This window comes from Chlamydotis macqueenii, chromosome 7, assembly GCF_036417535.1.
Source record: "Chlamydotis macqueenii isolate bChlMac1 chromosome 7, bChlMac1.mat, whole genome shotgun sequence".
NCBI classification, from domain to species: Eukaryota; Metazoa; Chordata; class Aves; order Otidiformes; family Otididae; genus Chlamydotis; species Chlamydotis macqueenii.
In genome coordinates, this window is record NC_141562.1 from 22,086,517 (window position 1) to 22,113,756 (window position 27,240).

The window sequence follows — 27,240 nt, forward strand, 5'->3', positions numbered from 1 at the left end:
GTTTCCAAACTTACTTTGCTTCTTTATCACCCCTGTTTAAGGCAGCAGAAGAATATTGCGCTGCTCGCAGTCTACATACCACAGCTTGTGAACCATGGCCCCAGCCTGCTCCTCCATGCGTTATACCTATATTGCTAAAGTGACACTCCTGTCACTTTTTCTGAGCGGGGCAGAAAGGCTCAAGTTCACATTGCTCTGCACTGCCCAGCAATTGGCTCAGGTCTGGTTTGGTCTCCCATGGTGCTTGCCTGTTTCTAAATACATCATTTTCATTTTTGGTGTGTTCCATCTGAAGCAGCTGAAATAAGTCGTGCTGTATGTTACTGTTTGACAGGCTGCCACTTATCTAATGTAACACAAAGCAATAGGACATGACACAACTATGGGTAGATTTCCTGAAGGTACAATCCTTGCTGGGAGTGTGCCCTACAAGACAGTATATGGTAGATGGTTTGACACTGAGTAATAACTATCTAATTACAGAAGTCTCTGGAGCAAATATTCCCAGAACTGCACCTGAATTCTGGTTTGGAGGCTACTAGTTGGTTTACTCTAAAAAAGATTCTAGGAGTTGTCCTGGTTCTGGCCAGGATAGAGTTAATATTTACCTGAGCTGGGTGGAGAACTGAAGCTGGTAGCCCCTATGGCTGGGATAGTTAACTAATTAGCTAACAGCTGGGGTTAATTTACCCAACTTAGCCAAAGGGCTATTCCATCCCATCTGACATCATGCTCAGTATATAAGTGAGGAGGGTGCTGAAGGGAGGCTCTCCTAGTTGGAAGAGACTGGATGTAGAGATCTGTTGTGAGCTATTATACTGTATTTGTGTTCCATCACTCTATTGTTTTCTTGTCATTACTGTTAAATTTACTTTTTGTTTAATCTCAACCCGCGTGTTTGGTTTTTTTTTGTTTGTCAAATCTCCTCCTATTCTCTCGGAGAGTGGGGGGAGTGAGAGAGAGACTGCGTAGTCTGGTCCCCGTTGGGGCTGAACTACGACAGGAGTGAATTAATACACATACAAGGTGGATGATCACAGGACTTTGCAGCAAAGCAGAGAGTCAACTATTTGACAGCTTAGATTTACTGATGACAGTAGAGTCACTACAGATATTTCTTTCTTTTAGTATATATGAAGTGTCTACACACATGAAAACTGGCAAGCACAATTCAGACCTGTCAAGAGTCTGAAGGGTAAATACCGAGGATAAAACTCTCTCCGGTGCTCCAGGTCTCTTAATGGCTCATCAAAACTGGGTCAAGGTAATGGATAAAACACGTAATTCTGTTCTAAGGAAGATTTCCTCAGGACAGATGAAACAGCCATACAGCTGTACCCTGAGCAAATTCTAGCAAGAAGGGTCGCATCAAGTTGGGGACAGCTCTACCAAGCAATGCTGTGGAGTTTCCAGACAACTTTGCCAGGGAAAGCCTGTCATTACTCGGGGAGGCCCACAGTGCTAAGCTGCACAGGCATCTGTACAGAAACCCAGGACTGAGAGGATTTAAAGGAACATTAGCTGTCCCTCCCCTGGGAATGTGAGTTCTCCATTGAGCCTTTTAATCTCATTTCGAGAACAACAATTATTTTGGCATAAAAGCAAAAAGCAGATTTGCAAAACAGAGAAACACTTTCCAGAAGGAGTAAAGCAGTATTTCTTGAGCTTAATGTAAAAGAAAGTTGTTCCAATCCTTAAAAAAAAAAATAACAGGAATGTCTTACACAGATAGATCTTAGTCTGGCATGTTAATTTCACGGCTGTGAATGACAGTGAAGAACAAAAATTAAAGAACATAGTAAGAGTCTCATTAAGCAGCGCTAAAAGGAGAAGCAGCCAACTACAGATGACCACAGGTGGCTCTATTACTCACACCTACTGCCAAATCTAACTGGTTTATGTGTAAAAAAATTCCTAAGAAATGCACAACATAAAACATTACACAAGACATATCTTTTCAAAAATAACATTCTACCAGCAGCAGTAACCAGTTAACCACTGCTCTTCCAGAAATCCCAAGATTCATACTAATACCTCAGTATTCATTCTGTTAAAAGGCACTGGAAGGTTTCTGTTGAAACTGTCTTCTTCTATTTCATGAACTACCATCCACATTCCTGACGTATTACTGTTGTTATATTATTATTACTACAACTACTACCACCACCACCATTACTATTTATAGAATTAATACAATAGTGCACTATGTCACTGCACAATCACAACATAACCATTTACACTGCTTAAGCAACACAAAAAGGATGAATGTTCAAGGAAGAGAGAGCTGCAAGAGAAAGACTTCAAATCTGTTCCTCCAATTCCCCAAGACAGTACTGCAATCATCACCAGGAACGTCAGCAAAAGTTAGTATTCCCCCAGGTAGAAATTACTTGTGCTGAGAAACCTCAGAACTTCAGTTCACACATCCATAACATTTCTGTTGACTTTCATTATACAGATGACATCTTTCATTATACAGATGACATCTATAACTACGTTTTGGAGAAAATCTGGAAAAAGAGTTAAACTCCATGTTTGTGTAGTTTTGGAACAGCATTCCAATCTGCTTCTGTAACAGACAAACTGAAGCATGCTGCTTTGGGACTTGCTACAAAGCCATCCTCAGATTCATGGTATTTCAGCTTAAATGTCCTATGTTGTTCTACAATGCGTTTCAATGTCTGTCAAAAGGCTAATGACATTTCTGGCATTGTTTTTGTCAGATTTTGTCGGTTTGGTATGAAAACCACATTTGATGATAATTAACAGTAACTTTTTTTTTCTTTTTAAATCAAGACATTGATTTTGTCCTTACCTAGACTGACTCTTGCTTGAAGACATTACAGGAGAGGAGACTGGTCTTACTGGTGAAGATGTTGTACCTCCTAAATTAGGAGATCCAGAAGCTGTCAGAGAATGAGCTCTTCTTGATGGCAGGTTGTTAGATGGAGAAGCATTAATAATAATATTTTGATCTATGAGGAAAACAAGTTTACAGCACAATTACAAACCTGGCCCAATAAAAACGCTTTTGCCCAAGAGATCTATATCATAATTCACTAATGTGTAGTAAGACACTAAAGGGTTTCTAGATTTGGCTCAAGACAGTAAAAAAGATACATTCTGAACAACACTTATGTATTGATTTCATCTGAATGGAAAGGAAGTGCTACCGAAACTAAATGAAAGAACAATCATCAACAACTACAGAATTCATTTAAAAGTTTATAGTATTTGGAGTCTCAACTGCAAAAGTACTTTTATATCATAAATGTATTTTTAACACCATAAAAAAAGTCTGTATAAAAAGACTTAGAGCAAAACCCTAGGGGACTTTTAAGTACTGAAGCGATATATCTACCTGGTTCTTCTTGCTCATCAATATCTTGAGGATCTGAACCACTTCTATTACGATACTCCTTACAGTTTTTTGCCTTCCGAGTTGCCATTTCATCATCAGCGGCCTCTCCGCTTTCACCCTAGAAATAATGAGGACAATAATAAACAACCCGAAAACACTACTGTTCCCATTCTTTATCAATGCAATCTGTAACAAAACCATGAGATAAATTGACTATTCTTTATGAAACAGACTCCTGTAAGGCCAATACCAGTAGAAAAAAGATAGCGTAAATAGGATACCTAGCGAAGTGTGGGACCATTAGGTGCTACCTCAGTTTGACATCACATAGAGGACAACAATGAAGGCGCCTCTCTAAAGTGGTGCAGCTGATTTTGCACTACGCCACTGGTGCACAGAAGCCCTAAAGAGGATTGATCTTGTCATCTAAGGATCTCCCACTAGAACATGTGGACAGTGCAGAGTTGCTAGTCTCTGCATTTTCCTCTCTCCTGGCTATTGTCAAGAGTGGTTGAATCCAGGAAAACAGAGGAAACTGTCAGACAAAGTCCAGCATTCCTGTCAGCCACGTAAGATAAAACTGTGCTAACCTGAGGCAGAGTAACTGTGGTGATGTTTTTGGGAACATGAAAACAAAAAGTAGCAAAGAAACTGACACCAGCCTGCAAACATCACTTCGTCCATTAGTATTTTTACTATGACCAATATTTTATCTTTATACTGAGGCAGCACCTAAAAGTCTCAACAGGATTCTGTCCCCTTCTGCTAGCCCCAGCGCTCATGTGTCGAGGAAGAACACAGGAACTGTAGGAAGGAAACGAACCAGCCAGATAAGCAACAAAATACATTACCCGTATGAGTACTTTCTTCTTTTTCTTAGCTGCACTTATTCCCAGGGTGTTGTTTCTCTGTACACTAGGTTTCTCAGTGGTTTTGGTGAGAGTTCCTGTGCTTGTGTTTCTTGCACTCCACCGTCTGCCTCCGAAGAGTTCAATAGCCTGAGCCAACGTTGGGCCTTCAAACCTTCCATCCTCCTACAAAAATTCTCAGCGTTAACAAAACAAGGAGAATAAGAACAGACACATTTTCTTAAGCAATAACATAGACATATCTAAGGAACCAATGAAAGACAAAACATCAAGAGGAGGCAATTTTTAATTACTGCATGAATACCAAAGGACTATTTTGTTTGCTATTTTGGGGGCTTTTTTGGGCCTAACTCTCATCACTCAGTATTTCAGCACCCTTTTCAAGTAGAGTCATTGTTTTTTCTTTAATAAAATACTTATTCCAAAACTCCAAACATATGAAGAGCTTCATGATAAAAAAAGATTTAACTTCAGTGTACTGAAAACATGCAAGGTTTGACAGAACATTATGTGGAGAATCAGATCTTACTGACTTAAGCCATGTTACATGTTAAGCCGTGTTGGAGATTTGGTGCTCATCTTTAATCTTAGCTTACTTATAATAGAAACTAATTGTATTACATTAAGTTGTTGACATCTTTGAACTTTTTTTAGACAAAATCATAGCATCTTTTACCTGGTAAAGGCTGACATACTGTTTCCGTAGCCACTGTAGTCTTTGATCAGGGAATCTCCTCATTTTTCTTACAGCTTTAGTCAATTCCAGCAATCCATCATACAGCATTCTGGCAGTATATTTTGGAGCAACGAAGTGCAGCAACTTATTATCAGTAGTCTGAAGCCCATAAAGTAGTGTTATACCATTTTCTTCAAGGGACATATTACAAAGCTTATTTTGAACACACACAGTGTGCATATCAATGCCCGAGTGTCCCATATATACAGCCTTGGCTGAAAACAAGTCCAAAAAACCTTCCACGAGTCCAGCATTACCAAGAAACTGGTATTTACCAAGCTCAGCAGCAGTACCCAGCACGTTCAGTTTTGCCTTAGCATTTGCAGGGCAAACCGTGGCAGGTTTTGTCCAAGTCAAAGTACTATTGTCAGGCTGAAGTTGAAGAAAGCAACGTGCTGAGAGATGTGTTTCCTGGTCATAATGAATAACGGTTGCCCCTTGTTGCATGAATTGATGGACATCAGCCCTGATAGATAACACATACCAGGGAATGAGTTCTATCCCATGGCAGAAAGCCTTTTGTTGCTCTTCTGTTGAATTTGTGTCCCACTCCTTCAACTGCTCAAATATATCACTTTCAGAATCTGAAAGATCTCCGATTATAAATCTGTAAGTGAACAAAGACGAGAGACTTACATTTAGTGATACATGTGCTGATTTATGCTTTGGTTAATGAATATTTTTTTCTGCTGTAGTTTAAAAAAAACCAACAAAACTATTATCACTATATAATTTAGACTTACAGGAATATCTGTAGTTTTTTAGCACTACAATTCACGTTATTGCAATTTTGAATTAATAAATGCTGCTATAATTAATTGTAACTCCTGTAGCAATATAATTATATTATCTTAGAACTTTTCAAACATTACATTAACAATAAAAACCATACATTTGATTCCAGTTTCTAAATCCACAACATAAGATTGTTTCAGTTGAAATATCAAGTACCATATGTGGAAACTCTTAGCAGAATGTAGTGGATTGAAGACAGGACTTCTAGCCTCTGTTCCATCACTAATTTAATGTGCAGACTTTTCACATTATATAATTCTCTAACACTTGTAAGATAGTGGTTAAACTACATACCTTCCTCATAAGAATGCAGCAAGAATTTTATCAGATACTTTCCATTAGACAATTTAATTTTACTTAAGCAAAATATTAACAAGAAATTTCTATTCAATAACCAAAATTTTTGAAATATTTTAACATTATTAGAAACAGTAGATACAGAGCAACAACACTGAGTTAATAAATTAGGTAGTTTAAATAAAATTTCTTCCCTGCAGAAGTTTCTAACATGTATAAATGCAAAAATGTTCAGTACTTTGAAACCACTTTAATGAACATTAAAAAAAGCAAACTGTTCTGTGTACAGCAGAACTAATGAAGGACATTTTCCTAAGGATATCCGGCCAATAAAATCCAAACTAGGTTCCTCTGCATATTCTTCAAGCTATATTGTCTTAATACTCTCAGTGCTTCCCCTTCATATTGCCACAGTCCTCAGCTCCTGCCCATGCCATACCAGCTGAGCAAAAGACAACTCCTGTTGTGCCTTGTTCCAAGTCACATCTGCTATCTCCTTAAGCTAAACAGCATGGATAACCATTACCTCTTCCTCAAACTCTTCTCTACCCAGGGCACGACGTAATTTAAATTTTTACCTTTTTCCATACATAAATTCTAATGATTCCTCTATGAATTTATTAATCAGTGAAATCTCTACCTCTCTGCCGAATTCAGCAAAAAGTGGCTAACAGGCTGAGGATTTATTGCTTGTGGTGAAGGGACTGACAAAGGCAGAATAACTGTATCAGCCTTAGCTGTAGCTCTATTTCCTGAAGAAATCTTCTTAAAAATAAAAGTCATGCATTATAACTGAGCTGGTATAAACTATCTTACCAGAGTCTTACTAGATACATGAACATTAAAATATTTAGATAAATTTTATACAAGATTAAGATTTTCAAATTAAGCAAACAACTAATGCAGCTCTTTTTCCCCCAGTCCCTCAAAACAATCAAATAAGGTCTCTGCAAAAATGCTAGAAAATGTATTCTGAGACTAGATGCGCATGGCTGGAGGAGTCTAGTAGAGCAGAGACAGAAATGGCAGAGCTTCATTTATGCCATATTTCGCATTTGATAGCACTGGCATGCTGCAGATTAAAACACAGGAGAAGCAGGTAGGCCAAGCACACACACGTGATCATATACAGAGACACAACCTCTGCCCAAAGCGACACAGCTATCAATTATTGAGAACACACTTACAGAACTCGGTTCGAATCAGAAGCTTTCTTTACATATGCTGCACTGAGATGCAAGGAAATGAAAAGAAAGGATAAAGGAAACATTAAAATAGATTACAGAGAGGAAAATTGCATGAGATACAAAAAGGAAAGACCTTGAGGTTTTCCCTTATTATTTTAAAAAGTATTTTACTGTAATGAGGAAAGATTAAAAGTGAAGATGAGATCAGGCTAAAAAAGCGATGCATCAAAGTTTAGAGTATCTTAATAGGGGGTTTCATTAACAATTCTATAAAAACTGTATTTCAAACTTGAAACTTTTTGTCTTTACCTATTTTTTTTTTATTTGAGAACTGTCAAGACAGAGTTCCAATACAGATTAAAGTTTGATACTTATCTGGCATGTACAGAAATTCAGGGTGATTAGATTGGTCATTGATTACAGAGTGACAGAGTTTACTTACCTACACAACTGGGAAAGTAATCATACCCACTACCCACTGATCTTATTAGATGCCTTTCATTTTCTTCAAATCAAACTAATCTACCAGCTTTGGTGGGTTCACGTTCCACAAAACTAATCCAAATTAGCAAAAGGCAAACTAATAAAAAATCTTCATTGCAATTTTAAAGTAATGACAAACATGTTATATAGTGTATTCTTCTGCCTTCACGACCACAATACTGCAATTATCACGTATTACATAGTTATTATATAATTTGGATTTTGTACTACTGTATGCAAATCTGACTTAGGTCTCACAAGGGAGAGACCTAAGTTTCTTCCTTAGAACTCTTTAGCTGTTCATAGCATCAATAATAAAACAAACACTGCAGCCGCCATCCAAGAGGGACAACAGAAGATGGCCCTTCTGCCTCTGCAGCTGCGTGCTCCTGCGCCTCACCCAGCTCTGAATGCCCAGGAAAGAGGTGGCAGGTGAATAAGGAATTTCCAAAGTCTATGAGGTACTTGAGCTAAGTTAATACTTTCACAAGTATTTCTCTACAAGTCATTATACTGTTAAAAGTAGTACTTACCGCACCAGAAGTACAGAAACTAATAACTGAGTAGTTAGCAGCCTGAATCAGGAAACATAACTTTAATTACCTATTTGCAGTTTTGGTCAGTTGTATTTTAAACTTTCATTTCAGTGTCATATTAGCTCTTTTTTTTTATTTTTTTTTTTTTTTTTTTTTGCATCTAACTCTCCTACTCTAATTAGAGTGGTGGAACTTACCACATTATACTTAAATATAAAGCACAAATAACTAATTTACCAAGAGCTGATTTCTCAAACACATAACAAAGAGAACGTCATTTTCTCCATGCTGTTCTGTTATATTTAAATTCTTATTTATTCATTCCAAGTGAAATGTTAATTCCTCTAGTTTATTCTCCATTTGAAGTGTGAGCTGCAAGCTGATTTTAAAGCATATTAATTAACAAAAAAATATTCCTGGAAGAAACCATTTAAACTGAAGTAAGTCAAGAGACAACATAAACAGACAGAGAACTGGCTCTGTCCTTTTTGGCTTAATCTACTGCTCCACTTTCCAGAAGCAACTAAAGCCAGATGTGAATAATTCTATTAGAAACCATTCTTTCAGGAAATAATGATTATTTATTTGAAATTAAATTTACAATTGCATGTTAATGAAATAAATGCATTTAAAACAGGAAGATGGTAGTTCCTTCTCAGGCAGTCACATATTAGATTTTATGTGTAAGTAGCCAAAATACGTTGGATACTTCTGAACATATGGATATTTCTGATACACCTAAGCATGCTCTCTTATGCAAGCCCTCACATAATTTTACAGCCTTTCACCTCTGTACAGTACAGTTCTGCTATTTAACTTGAAGTTACTCTGAAAGGGTTACTTAGTTTAAAGCTGACGCACCTAGGTCTATATGGGCTGCAACTCAACTGCTGAGCAACATTCTAGAAGATCAAGTGATGTCTTTAACTTTGTATTCACAGTATTTCTTGCTGGTGAACAGTAAAGATTGAACTACGTCTTTGTTGTGGTTTTGTTTAGTGAGGGGGGGCCTAAGGTGGTAGCTTCTGTAGGAAACCGCTAGAAGTCGCTCCCCTTTGTTCAGGGGACTTGGCCAGGCCTAGGGCAGACCTGCTGCTGGCCAAGGCCGAGCCGATTGGTAGCAGAATGTCCCGTGATAACGCCTCTGCGATAACGTATTTAAGAAGGGGAAAACAGAAAAAAAAAAGAGAGAGGAGAGAAGATGTGAAGAAGCTGAGCGGGGGGCAGAGGCGCAGAGGGGGAGGGCGCAGGCCTATGGGCCTTGCAGGCCTCACCCTCTGGCCTCTCGCCAGGCGGCCGACTGGGCCCAACTCAGTCCAGCCCGGCTGCAAGAAGTGGAAAGGAGATGAGAAGTGAATAAGATGTAAAAAAAGATCCTGAGAGACATCTACCAGCCTGTTGTGAGGAACGGCTGCAGATGCCAAGGTCAGTTCAGAAGGAGGGGGAGGAGTAATGCAGCTCCTGGCCAAGATTCCCCTGCAGCCTGTGGTGACGGCCATGGTGGAGCAGGTTGTCCCCCTGCAGCCCATGGAGGTCCACGGAGGAGCAGAGATCCACTTGGAGCCCATGAAGGACCCCGTACCGGGGGAGGTGGATGCCTGAAAGCAGCTGTGGCCCGTGGAGGGCCCGCTGGGACAGCTGTTCTAGAGGGACTGCACCCGTGGGAGAGATGACCCACGCCGGAGCAGTTCCACAAAGGACTGTGGCCCATGGGAGGGACCCCACAACGGAGCAGGGGAGGAATGTGAGGAGTTCTTCCCCCGACCATGAAGCAGCGGCGTGAAACAACGCGTGATGAACTGACCGCAACCCCCATTCCCTCTTCCCCTCTGTGCTGCTCAGGAGGGGAAGGTAGTAGAGATAATGTTAAGCTTGGGAAGAGGGAGGGGTGGATGCAGGTTATCTTGTTCTCTGTCTCATTATCCTGCTGTTTGTGGTAATAAATGAATAGTTTTCCCCAAGTCGAGTCTGTTTTGCCCGTGATGGTAACTTTAAGGACTTTTCCCTGTCCTTATCTCAAACCTTGAGCCGTTTTTCCTTATATTTTCTCTCCCTGTTCTCTCGGAGGGTGGGGGGAGTGAGAGAGAGACTGCGTAGTCTGGTCCTGATCAGGCCTGAACTACGACAGTCTTCCAAGTGAAAATCTGATATTACTGAACACTGGGCTTTTCTACACAAGGCACAATTAAGCAAACTTCTATGCAAAACAGCAAGACCACAGCAACCTGAAAATTCAGAATGTGTACTGACTTTTTAATGTTTTCTGGACATAATTTATAAGCTTCAAACAAACATGTCCTTAAAAGAAGAGGTCTTTTGAAGGATAATAAACAACCTTTATTCTGCCCGAGCACACAGAATATAATGTTCTGAGCTCTGATAACAGATACCTCCTGGTGCTATTCCTGTCACCACAGATCCAAATTGTTATCGTAACTGTGGATTTTTAAAGCTCTATGTGTAAGACGAAAAGGATTTACCCTTATCATGAGAGGAAGTAATTACATCATGAGGGAAAATATAACTATACAGAGAGTTTCCAGAGATTCCAAGCATTTGAGTATTCGATACTTAGCATAACTGCAGGGGAGAAAAGTTCTGAATTGGAAGAGGATAAATGAAAGGGAAGATGTTAAAGTCACCCTTATTTCTAAAAGTGAGCCTTGGTAAAAATAAATTAAAGATTAAAAACGTGAAATATACAGGTGAAAACAGAAAATAAAATGAGACCTACTGGTACCGGTTTTTGTCCTTCAAGGAGTTTTTTCTTGAATCGCTCCCTTCACTAAAATTATCTTCACCCTCTTCAGATTCCAAACTGCGATTGCAGCTCCGAATAGTTTGAAAGATACTGTTTGCTGTTGATTCTTTTTCTGGATTATTTAAACCATCTTGGCCTACTCGTTGCAAGAAATTATCTTGTCCACTGTAATCTGAAACAAACTAGAGATATCCAAAAGATTAGCATAGTAATAAATAGAATATTGTGCCACCTACTTCTCACTTTTTGCAAGATTTAATACTTAGCATGTATTTACTACCTAGTTTCTAATTGAATCCTGTACTTATTTCCAATCGTAAACAGACCAAATCAATGCATAAATCAAGTGACATAAGTTACAGTAACTCCTGCAAACTTTTTTAAAGCCTCAGTGTTAATCTTTTCATGTAACAGGGCCATTTTTCTTTTAAAACCAAAATGACAAAACTCAAAGGAATTGCTTCTTTTCATAGAGGAAAAGCTTGATCCACTGAGCTTCTGAATTCCATTTTTAAGGAACTGAAAACCTTCCAATTCCCAATGAGTTAAGTGGAAAGTCAGAGCATCTAACAGAAAACAGTTAAACCTTCAAGGATTTATATACTTACTTTACCTAAAGGATACATGATCCTTTGATACTAACTTTAATTTCTCAGTACTCTGATACTGAACTAGGTATAAAAAAACTAAATCTAAATCTAACTACAGGAATTAGATTGAGGTCCATGTAACTGAACAGTCTGTTAATAGTTTGGTTCAGAAAACTTTAATTAGATGATGCCTTTGTATAAAATAATAAATAATATAAAATAAAATAATATAAAATAAAGTACTGGACGGCTATGAACATAATCTCTTAGAATATCAATCTCAGTTACCTCTAGTGTTTCATCCTGGGAGTTATATCGTGGACAAAGTCTGATGAGGCTCGATGCTCCATCCAAAATTTCACAAAGCTCTTTTAAAAATACACCACAGAAAGGAACAACTTTACAGCCTGGAATATTGAGTGCCCGGTTGACTACTTTCCTGTATTCAGATGATGACTCATGTTGTGCCATAGCATCTTTCAGACTTCGCATGGTTTCAATATCAGACTGGTCCATAAATTGCCACATTTTTAAAACTTTTCTTGACCTATTGTAAAAAGATATCACAATATATATTAAAAAAATAAAACCAATTACACTCAAGTTCAACACTCGCAGCATATAAGCAATAGAGAAAATTACCATAATTTCTCAGAAATGAATGAATGAAATAAAGGTCATTATTTTTATGAAAATTCTGGTTGGCAGAGCATTTTCCCTGCTTTGAATTATTACGGAACAAAAATAAAAAGGAGAAACAAGCAGTCTGATTACTGAAGTAATATTTTACACTTTAATAAAAGCCCAGCTGCGTAAGACATACAAGCCAGCTTTCTAACATTTTCATTGTGTCATTGCCTTAAATTCATAAGGGCCTGTGAAGAAATAAGACAAGATAAAGGAAATGGCATAAGGATAAACCAGACTGTTTCGTACAATTTCCTTTAGTTGTATTGTGAACAATCTATAAACTTAGCAAAAGTGGGGTTTTTAAATTAAATTTATTTAAAATAATTTATATCATTTTTTTCCCATTTCACTCACAAAATTAATTATTTATATTCATGGAAACAAATAAATCAGGACCATGTTCCAGCTCTCAGACACCAATGCAGTGCTGTAGATGAAGAGAATCTTTGATTTCCAATAGAAATAGCTCCTGATGTTCCCCAGGACTGCCAGTATCACTGGGAGGTTTCTCACCTTCTAGGCTGTATGTCTGTGCAATGGTGTGGCCTTTCTACCCACCCCTGGCCCCAGACATACCAAAGGGTCTGTAGAAATGCTAACAGTAGAATATCCTTAACCCCACTTTCCGTCCCTGTCCCGGAAACACTGCTAATCAGCTCTTGCCTTCCTCTCCTCCTTTCCCTCGTGCTGTGCAGACGCACTGGAGATAAAATTAAGCCCTTAATTTGCTTTGCATTTGCCTCACAACTTAGATGGCTTGGAGACTGTGGATGCACTCTGCTCAAGACACTCCCTGTGTCCATGAGTGTTTCGAATGTGTTTTACGTAGCAAAAATGTAAACAAATAGCTCAATGAGAATCCTTATTAAACCACAAACGGTGACAATGCAAACACTTTAATGCTTTCTTACACCAACACGACATACAAGGAGGGTCAGAGCTAAGAGACGGGAAATCTGGTCTTAACTCTTCCCTGTTCAGCCCAGTCTCCTGCCCCATGAATTGCCCGTGCAAAGGCACCGCTTTCCTGCTCACCCGGCCCTGCACCAACCCCGGGATCCTGTAGAAAAGCAAGCAACCAACTGTCTTTAACCCCAAACTGCTGTTTCTCCTGAAGACGCTGTAGGACCAGCTACATAAGACCATGACAGCACGAGATGTCAACATCAGTCAGTATAAGTAAATTGGAGGGGTTAAAAAAAAAAAAAAAAAAAGAGGTTTAGCTGTTTGTTTGGTTTTATTGGAGTTTTTAGTTGTTTGGGGGTTGGGTTGTTGTTTTTTTTTTTACAGTTTAAGACTCACCCTTTTAGAACATCACCACGATTATGTTTCATTTGTGTTACTGGGAACTCCAACCTCAAGTGACATTAGTTTTAGTTGATTACAGATAATCCACAAGTACTTTCCTATCTTCTTTTCACATTTTAAACATTTCTGGGTTGGCTTTTTTTTTAAAGTATGTTTTCTAATGTAACATATTTAGCATGTACGAGGACACCCGATGGTGTGTCCAGAGCATTTTAAAAAAAAACCCAGCTTTTAGCATGCTTCATTTTTCTCAAATGGATTACAAGAAAGTCACAGGGTGGGATGATGTGATTTAGCCATGGATTTCTGTTTAGTCCATTGTTCTCCAGAGACATCTGCTTAACAGAAGCGCAGTGCAATCTATCACTGAAAAGCCATTTTAAAAAAGAGTTGCCAGTACCTTAGCCCTGCCAGAAATTCCATTACAGCATTGTAGTTGCCCATATTCCAGCAGCATTTTGCCACATGTACTAAATATGAGAAGACTTCTCGTTTCTCCTCCATAGAACCTGCAGTCAGGATCAGCCAGGTAACCCATGAGCTCACCTTGTAAAATAAACCAGATAGCAGAGTCAGGCAAAGCAATGTCACTTAGAGCATTCATGCATACTTGATGGATAATGTGAGGATTTTTAAATTTCCTTCTGTCAGGAGGGTATTAGTCAAAATTCTACTCACACACCCACGGTGAAATCACATATGCATTGCAAACACACCTTACACACAGACATACTCACATTACAACAGTTAAACCATTAACTACTCTAGAATTACTTCTCTTAAACAAAAAAAAAACCCTACTGTATCTTAATATAAGATACTCTGAATACACATTCAGGTCATGGAAGAAAATTAACAGCTTAAACTAGCGCTGATTTCTAAAAGCTGCCAGAGAGATCTGCAGTGTAAATTCTCATTAACATAGCTTACAAATCTCAGCCTCACACTGAATAAAACTCTTGTTCTTACAACATGGATTGTGAAAGTTAATAAATTGGAATTTTAATTTTTGCTTAATTTTACAAAACTGGTAGTTGTATTTAATGTACAAATTTGCTAATTCCTTTACACACTGAACACTTAAAATAATTCACATTATCTATGGCAAGATTGCAAACGAAGGAAAAAAAAAAAACCTCCACCTTCCTAAGTGTGACCATACTAACAATTTCTGTTTGGTGATTAATTAATCTCAGAATCAGAAATTAACTTATTATATGATTCTGTTTGTATTTAAACAAATAAAATTCAAACCTTCATTTTATCAGTGTGCAGATTTTTCTTTCCAGTTTATGTTCCCACAACATCCATAAAAAGTAGCTATATTTCACAAGGAAACCTAATTTAAACCAACTGTTCTTTTTTACAATACGATTCCCTGGGGGCCTCATTTTTGTCATTGTGTAAACACTTAGGAAGCAGTAAACGTGATTTGTTTACTGACACTGAGTTTCATCCTTTGGTCCTGAAGGATTCAAGTGCTTACAGACAAAACCAGTGTGAGGAGAGGCTTATAAAAATAAGAAAATGTTAGTTCACTTCTCAGGGGGCATCGACTTTTATTTAAAAAACCAAGCATGAGAAATAAAATGTAAATGCACTAGTACTAACAGGAAAAAAAAAAAAAACCACTAAAAATATATAAGGCTTCCATTTATGCCAGTCTATACAGACAGTGTTCTGAGTCTCTCACTCCTAAGGCAAATAATATGAAAAATCTACATTACTATTTTATCTTTCTGATGTCCAAATCAATCAAAAACAACAAATGAGAAATGTGCAGATGAGAAGAAAAGATATAGCTGCAATATAAGTAATGCATATATGTGTACAAAAAAAATCACTTTTTTAAGACTGAAGAAATGAGGTTATAAAATCATTTACTCTTTCATATGGTGAACACATACTCAGGAGAGCGTACCATGGGGATAGGGATGCTCTAATGGGATGGAAGGATCAGGGGACAATGGAACCATTAAGAAACAGTGTTCCACCTGCTCTAGCCCTCCGATAGAGTATGGTGGAACATACACAGCTTGGGTATGGAAAGCAAAGAGCTGGAAGAAACCCGCTTCAAATCCATTGATAATTGAAAGAAAACAGGTTAATTACTGTTTCTGTAATTACTGTATGTTTTTATAGCTAACAACATGTAAGAACAGAAAAGACTAAGAACAGGTAACAGGTACAGAGTTTTCAACAACAGTAGAAAGAGCACCAGAGCCCAGCATTGTACATGTAAACACGCTCAAGGAGCTTTCCCAAACACAGCCCTAATGCACTGCCGCTGCAGAGACCACAATACAAAAACAAACAAATAAAAACCATTCACATTGGCTACCCTACACAAGATACAGCTAATCGCTGCACCAGCTCTGATGAGAATTTGAATTAGCTGAAATTTTATTTGAAGTTCTCTTTGAAACAACAGTCTGTGATTCAAGGTTGGCATAGATTTGTTTGTGTATGCTGGAATAAAATTACCTATTGTGTTGGGATATTATCCCCATTTTCCAGAAATGGCTCTGTCAGGGAAAGCAAATGCTAAACATGCAACCTCACAAAAAAAAAAAAAAAAAAAATTCCTTTGGTATGAAATACCAAGTGTGGTAATGACAGTTTGATTAATATGTGTTTAAACACTTTAAAGAATAATATGATTTTAAACAGATCTGTTTTAATGTAAGGTAGTAAAGATGCAATTGTCAGGAGAAAACTATCAAAATCTATAAAAGAACATCTAAAAGGCAAACTCAATTCAGACTCCTCACTAAGAAGGAACCTTGAAACTAGGACAGTCACTTGTTGAAATTTTATTTAACGGAGAGTTTAACACTGCTATAAACAGTTATTATGAGCTCTTACAAACACACCATAAAAGCAAACAAAAAATGATAAAGGTCAGCATGATCAAGCTTTTACAGCCTCAAGATGGCACATGTATACATTAGAGCAAAATAAGGGTACAAAAGGCAGTAGTCTCCCATGAAGTTTATGCTCATTCCTCTTGCAGGACAAGAACAGACGTACAGGAAGAGTAGAAAACATTTTTTAAATCTTTCACTGAACAAGAAAGAAAAATAAATTGTCTGAATCTCTAGATTTTAAAACAGAATGGGCAAAGGCAGATATAATGGATTGGGCAGAATCAGAGGACAGCACCTAAAGATAGAACCCATTCCTGAAAAATAATGAGCATGCCTACTTTAGAAACTTCAGTAGTTTCATATTTCCTGAAGATCAGGAAAAGTGCGAGGAGCTGGTTGCATCTTCAGTAAGATGCAGATAACAGAGAATTTCATTCATATCAGTTTATGTCTGATGAACTTTGGAATGAAACAGAATCGTTCCCCTACATATGCTACAGACTGCTTCGACTTACGGTTCTTTTCTGTCATATCTAGTAGCAGCCAGGAGTGTAAATAGACCTTTCTGGTGGTTCTGAACAGCATCAGGTGTCCATAAAGTTTTTCTACGAATTACTCAAGAGACTGTTGGTTGATTAATCTGAACGCATCATACAGCCCCCAGAAAGGGGGATTATGGGCTTCTCTAGAAGCATAGTAGCCTGGTACCCCAAAACTGATTTCTTGGAAGTTTTCACCAGTCTGAGACTAGAATAGGGATGATTAAAAAGCAGCAGCACAGAAAGGAGGGAGCAGAGGAAAGGAGCTGTGAAAAAGGCTCCTCCTTTCATTCAGTGAGGTTATTGCTAAATGCTGTGCAAAACTTTACTCCTAGCTTTTTTAGTGAAGACAGTTGGAAAGGGAGGAGAATTCAGGCACATAACAGAGCTGAGGAGGCATTTCCTCAAAATTGAATGCAGCCCAGCTAGGAAACAAACACAGAATTAATAAGTGGGACTATCAGTTTTTCACTTAACATGCCATAGAGGATTTTTCTGACAGAAGTTTTGAAGGTGGGAGATCTGGTTGAATCAGTAGACTTCCAAGGAACAGAAAATTGAAGCTGAACTTCTGCTGACTGAAGTCACTTCCCAGTTCTGAACTCCCTGGAGATTTTATTCTGCCCAGGCAGACTGAACGGATGGATCCAATAAATTCATAATGAAGAACAATATTCTAAACAAACACATAATGAAATAGCTTGGGTATGGCATTAATTTGAGATGATTATTCATAATAGCCATAGCTAAAATGAACAACGTACAAACAACACTGAAATGCTGGTAAGCTGAAAGGATTGTGATTTTCAGGAAATACTATGCTTCACAACTTAGAGGAAACTTCAGTTTATTAATTAAAACATACAGTCATTAAACAATACTCAGTAAACATACTAATGAATTTTGTGATTTACTGGTAGGAACGGTCCAGAGTACATCCTCAAAGGAATGCCTCCACAAGAATCACTGATGTTCTCAAATGACAGTATAGCTGCCACTGGATCCCCAAAATACCTGATAATGCATATACCACATTTTTGCTGCCTGGGATGCATAAAGGTTCCTCTGCACAGACGGTGTTCAAGAAATAACAAACTTTTCAAGATCTGAATTTAATGAGAGTTCAGAATTGTGATTCCTCAGATGGTGTCTGTTGACATCCGAGCTAGATGCACCTCACACAACAGCAAAGCAGAGAACAACTCTGTATATGTACATATTTCTCAGTGACTATGGAAATCACCTGGAAGTTGAATTGAAAAAAAACTGGAGTTTGCACTTTGGCAAGCAAGTAGCACAGGCAGTATTCTGGAGCAGCAGTTTCTCTGTCACTAAAACCAGCTGTGATCTGGACCTCCAAAAGGTAGTTTCCAGCAGGGTGAACAAAGCAAAGGGAGGCTCCATCCCGGCCAGAAGCAAGCACTGACTTCTGGACATTTTAGCCAGCTGGATACAGAATGGCACCTCCTCTTCCAGCACTTCGTTCCTGGATGGCTTGTGGAGCTACGTCCCCAGCTGCATCACACCTGAGGAGCACTTAATCCTCAGATGAAGTACTATCAGGTAGTCAGCTGCCTAGTTATCAGGCTGCCACCACAGCAGCGTGAGGGCTTCACAGCTCTGGTGACGCCTGAGCCAGCTAGCTCTGGGACCAGAGACCACACACGCCAGTCAGAAGAGCGTGCAGTAGTAGCCTTGCCAAGAAGATCAAAATACATTGTGAGTATTCATCAGTATGAGCAATAACGCTTTTTGGACCAAGTTTTTTGTGTTAGGTATCACTTAAATGTCAGACCACAATCTACGTATCGATATATTAGTCGTTAATTCCCTAGTTTACTTTTTTACACTCAACTTACATAGCTATCTTTACATAACTCATTTTAAACTCCCTTCAGAACAGAAATCACCCCAGCAAACCTATAATTAGATTTCTGATGCACTGCTGTTGAGTCTGAAAAGTATGAGAAAATGTATCCTGGCGTCATTACTATAATCCACATGACTGCAAGATGTAAGAAAAGTCATAAAGTGAAACACAATCCACTCAAATTGATAACATCATCCATCTTTTCAGTCAGATGGATAAAAATGAGTGTCCTTCAGGATTACTGCATATTAATACTAAGTAGTAAACAAACAAAATAAAACCAAATAGATACTTAGTTAAGATGTAAATATTTTCTGGTGACTTAATAGAGAGAAGCACTTACAACAATGAGCCAAATTAATCTCAGATATATGGTAAGTAGCCTCACTTGGAAATTGCAGAGGTACAGGAGACTCCTCCAAATCTTAGTCTGAACACACAGCATCTGTACCAGCTGTCCAGGCAACGCAGTTTGTAGCTGAGCAATGATCTCAAGCACAGTAGTACATAAAGATCTGGATAGTTTTAGGTTTTTTCACATTATCTTTATATCACCTTTTACTATTTTAACTTCACTAAAACCTATTCTTTTCAATGAAGTTTTTTTTTATGGTTTTTAGGCTAATCTTACTTTGATCAAAGTTTTCAAATAAATTCAAATTAAGTGTTGCTAATGCATCTGGGAAAGGCATATTAAAACTCAGTGTTAATTTTCAAATACACTGTGAATATTTTTAAGTCAGAGACTGAATCTCATTCAATGTTTCAACTTATTTAACTTGGAATTTTGCACAACTGTAGCAATGATAAACCTTTATTTAGGATAGATAAAACTTCCTTTTTCAGGACATCACATCCACAGAAGGCTCCAGAGATTTCTGTTCTCATTTTCAGAATTTCCTTTTCATTTGTATGTTTAAAAAGGCAACTGAATATACAGAAAAGTTCCTATAACTCAGCTGTCAAAATTAATAACAGGAATACATTTTTAAAACTTATAGTATTTTATTAACAGAAAATAAACTCGCCGCAAACTTTTAAATATGGGAAATCTTATATCAATTATTGAAACAATAATATGAGACTATGCTTTTGACTGCCTGATCACTGAACTACCACTGATTCAAAGTCATGTCTATATGCAGGCAAAAATTTATCTATTTGTCAGGGGCAGGAAATAGCTTATTAATGATGCTCAGCAGCTTTCCCTAATATAATATGAAGGACGCAAAAGAGACACCACAATGGAACTTAATCCTCAAGGTATGCTAACATGACCTTAAAGCTCTTACAAGTGTAAACCATAGGACTGTTTACCATTTACTCTACAGGAATCCTGCTCCATGCAGTACACAGCTTGGAATAGTGCTCGGTCATGGATTTACTTTACTCTTTTTTTTTTCTTTTAGTCTTCTAATACTTAAGATTATAATAATTCATACATATATAAAAAACTATTTACTATCCTTTATATAGCTGCTAGAGAATGTATTTTGCAGGTTTTTTAACAGAAATTAATTTATGGATTATCTTTTATCAGAATGTAAATACAGAAGTGGTATGAGGGACGAAATTATTAAGAATCTCCACCTGCGAAGCTCAGCGTTCTGTAATTTGTAATGCTTTACACTTGTTTCTCCAGCTCTTAAGTTTACAAGGTTTTTAGAGCAATTCCCAAGCTACATACTTCAGTGGGTGATGCTACATGGAAGAAATGATGTCTTCTATTTTTATATTACATTTTTTAGGAACTTCATAATACTTCAGAGATGCAGCTTTCAGCAAACCCAGCTGCCTACCTGAAGCTGAACACCATTTCTAGCAAGTAAAATAAAATCTTTTGGCTTGCTATATAGACTACAATACATACCTTCTCTAACATCTAACATAAAAATTAGCCCTGGATATCTTTCTATAATAAACTGTAGCTGATTTAACTACTGCCTACACTGGAGGAAAAAAGCAAGCAATTTTGATACCGATGAAATAAAGTATGTGTATGAGAAGTCTCTGAATACAAACCAAGAAGTTCATTTTTCAGGTATCCAAAGGATAAGTATGACAATCTGTACCCCATCTAACCAAGCCATTCTGGTTTTAATGTTTTTGTTTGTTAAAATAAAGAAATTGAAGTAAAAATCTGAAGAACATGAATAATCCAAGTAAAACAGTAACTCTCATCAGATATCATGTAGTATTTATGGCAAGAGGGAAAAACATACATTATCTTGCTTTAAAGCAAAATTCTTAATATACTCATGTACTCTGATTTCTCCTTCTCAAAAAAAAAAAAAAACCAAAAACCAAAAACAAAAACACACAAAAAAAACCAAACAAAACCCCAGCAGATTCATATTTATGAGGCTTTGTAAAACACTAGCAGCCCGCAGCATTAGCACTAATAGCTGGCTACCATGAGTTCCTCTGCATCGCTAACTGTGCACAAACCCACCAGTGCATACTGATGAATATAAGGATCATAGCAGGTAACACAGAATGGGATTATTCTACAGGAGTTTCACTGAAGTTTCATTATTAACATTTCTGGGCTTTTGGTATAATATGCAACACAATTTTTTAAAGTTGAGTTTTTAAAATTGCATATCTTATGAACAGATGGTTCACTTTACACGCTTGAGTGAAATTATATAACTTTACAAAGAACATTTACCATTTAAAATCTGCTTAAACACTATTCCAAACAAGGACTGGAAATAGTTTGATATTTGTGCAAACATAATCTTTTTTAAAGTATTATGCAAACCTATTTAGGCATTGCAAAAAAATGCTGAACTAAGAGACGGAGTGCAATATTTATTTACATTCCATTATTTCAGTAAAATGATATGTCTCTGTTTTGCTAGTGAGGGTTTAAATTTGTGTTTTGAATGAACAACAAAGAAAACTTACAAATTTAAACCATTAAAAATAAAAGTATCATTATCATTTAGTGTCCTAAATAGTCATATTTTTAATTAACTTTACTGAATGTAAGAATGATTGGTCAGTGCTGAAACCACCCCAGTAGCAGTGCTATACTGGAGCAGTTCAAATATTTTTACCTTCTTAGCTTACTGTATGACAATTCAGTCTTTCCCAAAAAATCACCTTATGTATTGAACTTCTTATTTTTCATTTTCAGTTTCATAATGGGAATATCTTCAAAGAGCTGTCTGAGTTATCTTTCAATCTGGTGCACCTTTCAGTTTAAGACATCACAACTGTTTTGTATGCTTATCTCCGTATGGGAAATTAAATGCCTCATTTTGTTTTAAGTTGGTTTTTTTTTTTGCTTTTCTTTTAGTTGAAGCTGTGGCCAGAAAGATCAAGTTGCAAGAGACTCTTCTCATGTTTATGTAAAGCAATGCTTGAAATTATTTAAAATGTTTACATAAACATAAATGTGTGCAACACGTACATTGAGCTTGTATTTCTGTGGTTGCTTTGCTAGTGAGAGGCAGAAGAGTGCCTGGGAATAAAAAACATAAATATGCAAGAGTCTAGGAGGGTAAAGATCGAGAAAAAGAGACAAGTGCCCGAAAGACTGTGGCATACCATAAAGGACCTCATGGCACTCACGGTAAAGAAGCAGGGGGAACTCATAGGAGCATACAGGAATCAGATAAAATAACTCTGTGAAGAAGAGAATGGCACAGTAGGCAATAAGGAGAGATGAAAAAAAAAGTATGTTGTTACAGTTCTCAGGGTCCTAAAACACACTTAGGTACAATTTTCCTGATCTCCTCCCAGCTACCAGGGCTCTGCTAGCTGCAGAATCTACTTAATAGTTTCCACCCACAGTTTTTATACATCCATGAAAACTAAACTTCTGGTAGTCAGTGCTCTATCAGAGCAGAAAAATATTCTACTACTATGACTACTAGCACTATTATTATTATTATTACGTGCACAGTCTTAGAGAATCCAAAAGCCAACAGTTCTGCAAAGCTAGATGTTACTCTATTTCACTCTCTTCCTCCTACACTAGCGGCTAATTCAGAATCAGCTTTCAATTACATTTAGTAACCGGAAAGAGCATCTGTCTTCAGCTTGATGCACTGCCTTGCTCTGAAAAGACTATATGATCAAATTGATGTTATTAGAAGCAAATGAAATATCAGCTGTGTCTTGCTGATGAGTACATGTTGTGCCCCATTCTCCCCTATTATGTAACTACAGTTTTAATCAAATTTAAATTTATTTATAGTTGGTGATACTGAATGCATGTAGCCCAAGATCTTAATGATGAATAAAAATCGAATAGCAAAATATTTTCTAATTATCTGTGTACATGTGGCACACGCTACAGTACAGCTTTAAATTCTTCTAGCACAGTAAAAAAATAAAAGGTAAAAAGCTAGAAAGCTACACCATTAAAAAATATCTGAAATACCTACAGGTGGATTTGCTTGTTCCACTCCTGTAAATCTGAATTAATTACTGAATCAAAGTTACGTGCTATAAACAGGCACATGCAACAGACCCACAGTATTTTCTCAAATACATCTGGCTTAGCAATATATCTACCCTTATTTATATAGGGATATATATATGTGCTTCCTCAAAACATACAGAAAGATTCTTCTCTACCAGAAAAAGATTTAAAGATATATTAATTCCTATATTGCAACACTTCCATGTTTGGATCTATACACTTTTTTAAAATACAGGAAAAGTCCATCGTTTCAAAGAAGGCTTCCCTTACTCTCTTCTGGTAATAAAACCAAAATTGGAACAAACTTAGAATATTTTACCAAATTTATTTCATATAAATCTGATTTAGTCACCTGCTGTTGAAATTTGGACCAAATGCATTCAGAGTATCTGAAACAAAGTTTTCTTCAAAACATTTACAAAGAAGTACAGAACTGCTGATACTAACAGGTAAGGAAACAAAGAACCCATAGGAACAAGAGGTACAACACAAACAGAATTTCAGGTCCAGCAGGTTAAAGGGACAGAAATGTTATTCGCTTTCTCCGAGACCATTTGAAACCCCAGGCTGTTGCAAGAAGAAACTGAGAGAAAAAAACAACAGGATCCATTTATTCTAGTGTCCTATTTTCCTACAATACATTAAGTAAAAAAAATGAAATTACTTTCCACATTTCCAGTTTCTTCTTTAAGTATCTTCTGAAATATTACAAAGAATTTTTGTTAAGTTTTCTAAACAGAGCAGAGACAAGAGGTCAGAACACAGAAACCTTATGATAGCTGAAATTACAAACTGCCATCCTAGAAAATTAGGATGTCCAGTGGATCAATGGAAGTTTAGGAACATATCTAGGGTCTAAAAGCATAGTAGATATTCAGTTATTAGTCTCCTCAGTTTCTGGGAGTTACCAGAATTTAAACAGTAAATAATACTAGTAAAATTTACCTGAATTTACCTGAATAAGACCCTTTTTTTCCCCTATTTTTCACTTAAATTCAACTTTTTAAAAGATATTTTAATAACTTTAAAATATTTTAATCTTCATTATTTTAATTATTGATTTATTTTATAATATTCCTGCAGCCCTCATTCAATCTTCCATGAAGATGTCGGTATTTTTTCTATTAAATAAAGAAGTTCCTTTATGTATCAACCAGCAATTATGGACTGTCATTTTAAACAAGTGTTATAAACTGTTCCTCATTAATATGTGGTGTCAGAAAAATTACTAAAAAGCATATTGCTTTATGAAAATTCCTCTATATATTACAATTGTTCATTTAACAGAACAATGGCATGAAATATTTTTTTTCCCATTATGTATCAGAAGCCTGTAATCCAAAAAGTCATTCTGGCACCCATATTATAAATACACTTCAGTTTTTCTATAGGCAATGCCAAAAAAAATCAGCAAGTGCTCACTGACTTTTGCCAACAAAAGCATGACTCTTTGCACAAGAATTTTCTTGCCATTTATAAACAAAGACATTCTGGAAGTTGACGCTTTTGATTGGCTATGGCAACCGATATACTCAACCATAAGACACAGCAGATAGCAAAACAGGGATTTATCACAAGCAGTAAATATTGTACAATAACTCCATTTAAACATACAAGAAAAAGTTACTTCAGATTATACTGTAAGTAATCCACTGCACTAAACATTATATAAACTATGCACCAGAGACTCAGGAATTAATTCAAATTACATAAAAAATTACCCCGTAGCCTTACCAAACAATGCTAAACTACAAAAATTGCAAAGTCACAAACCTCTAATAATAATCATGTTGACTATTTTACAAAAAGGCAACTTTAGTGTTAAAATTCTCATTGATGCAGAATAATCTCAGCCATTTCTGACAAAAGGTCTTCATCATCCACTTGCTCTTCAACCCTGTGACTGTTCAGTGTCAGAACACAAGATGGTCAATCTCACTCGCACAGCTAACTGCAATACGTCCTGACAAACTGCTCTGGGATTGTGCCTCACAAGGCCACACCAGAGCTTGACCACTTCACCTTTTCCCCACTGCCCCCACTATGGTGATCGCTGTAAGACAGAAACCACAGGCAGGAGGACCCTTGCCGGGTCAGGAGCTCGATTCCTCTGCAGTTACGCACCAGCCATAGTGTTTTCCTAAATACAGTAACTAGAGCTAATTTAAACCATTTTTAGGCTCTGTCTAAAGACTGATTATTGTAGTTGCAACTTTTATTTCTGTTGCCATAATAAAATCACATGAGAGAAGCCAATATATTCACACTATTTTAGTTCCTAAATCTCAGTAACATGCAAGAAACAGGAACACTTTGAAACATGCTAAATATTCCATCACTGGTTCTTATTTGCCCAGGAAGCAGGAAGTTCACCAAGGTTAACACACATTCTTCTCTATCCACTTAATTTGGTGCTGGTTTTTTTGATATCTGCACAATTTTCATCTCTAATTAAAGCATAAGAATGCAGTGGATAACAAACTAAAAGAGCGTAAGTCCAGAGTATTTTCATTTTATTCCACCCCTATAAATTTCGTTTGTTTTGTTTCGGGTTGGGTTTTTGAGGTAGATTTTTTTTTCTTACAGTTTTCTCAATCCTTGATCAATTTTCTATTAAACTCACTGGAAGATCACTTCACTAAAAACAAAGTAAAATCTTAGTAAAGAACTCGAGTTTTGGCTTTGGAAATGCTTCATGCCAAATGTCATTTATTTGTATAACAACATTCAAGACATACACAGCGATTAAATAAATAAATAAATAGTGCAGATTAGTGTGATTATATTATACAGAAAACAGAAACATCTAGTTTACAGTACTTCAGTGCTGACTCCTAAGACCATGCTTAGTCTACAAAATTCCAAAATAAATAAATAAAACTCCAGCTCCTGAATAAAATAATAAACTGACTGAAAGTATACCTTACACTGTCAGTATAAATACAAAGAAATACAAGTCTGTGCTTTTTTTCTTCCTGTTTACTTTACAACGTACAAGACAAACTTAGGTTGCAGTATTCCAAGCTCACTGAGCAAATCGGTCACATAACTCCTATTAAATTCACTGGAAGTTATTTAGCTAAATCCTCTGGTCATCTTAACTGGTGTTTTAAAAATTTGTGATTACAGCTAAATTCAGCTCTGACAGATAAAGTAAATAACTAACCACAAATCAGGTAATGACTCTTATGAAAACTAATTTAAAAGTTTTGTCTTACCTCATTAAACCTTGTCACAAGATCTTCTACAGCATTATGTTCACCATTGGGGGAAGAAAGAATAGAGGCAGATATGGAAGCTTTAATAGCCGGCAGCTTGCTTTGACATTCAGCATTACCCAGATCCCTGGTTAAAAAGCAGAGGTAGTCAATGGGTAAGACTTTCCGGTAGAGCTCCTGCTCCTGCTCGGTCAGAATGCTGGCAACCTCCTCTGGGAACTGGATGAGGTGCTGCAGTTCGATCAGCTCTTTGCTGATACCAGCCACATTGGAGGGAAGGACGCTAGAGCCAGCCATAGATGTACACGCTTGACGTTCTAAAACAAAACAAATAAAAAAATCTATTAGGTTTCGCCTTTAAATCTTGGACTGGGCTATGCAAAAGGAAGAAAACTTGTTCTTTTTGTTCTGTTAAGCTGCTCACTCATTTATTCAGCAGTATGCTATATCCTAACTATTTATATTCAAACAATCTAATATGCTCTTTTAATTGGGGTCTTTCTTTCTATAAAACTACATGTGGTGGTAGCTAGACAGCTGGTAACTAGGGCTTCTGAGATTGTTAAGCTACCTGACAAAACGTGCTTGCTTCCTGACTTATCCAAATGCCTGCTTTCATCATTTGACATCTTGTCAAAACTTCAAATGAATGGATAATCTGGGTAGGGTGTGGCTCTATTTTGCCTCCATGAGTCTGC

The 27,240-nt window shown here is 37.0% G+C and overlaps 1 protein-coding gene across 1 annotated transcript in view; it reads right to left on the reverse strand.

The window, feature by feature from the left end:
• PLCE1 (phospholipase C epsilon 1) overlaps positions 1-27,240 on the reverse strand; it is a 128,860-nt gene that overhangs the window by 28,300 nt on the left and 73,320 nt on the right. Inside the window, exons 3-10 of the mRNA XM_086751711.1 lie at positions 26,543-26,859; positions 14,014-14,159; positions 11,904-12,162; positions 10,999-11,207; positions 4,907-5,573; positions 4,213-4,395; positions 3,362-3,479; positions 2,816-2,975 (exon numbers count right to left, since the gene is read on the reverse strand). Of these exons, the coding sequence (XP_086607837.1) occupies positions 2,816-2,975; positions 3,362-3,479; positions 4,213-4,395; positions 4,907-5,573; positions 10,999-11,207; positions 11,904-12,162; positions 14,014-14,159; positions 26,543-26,859 (2,059 nt within the window). The remainder of the gene's footprint in view (positions 1-2,815; positions 2,976-3,361; positions 3,480-4,212; positions 4,396-4,906; positions 5,574-10,998; positions 11,208-11,903; positions 12,163-14,013; positions 14,160-26,542; positions 26,860-27,240) is intronic.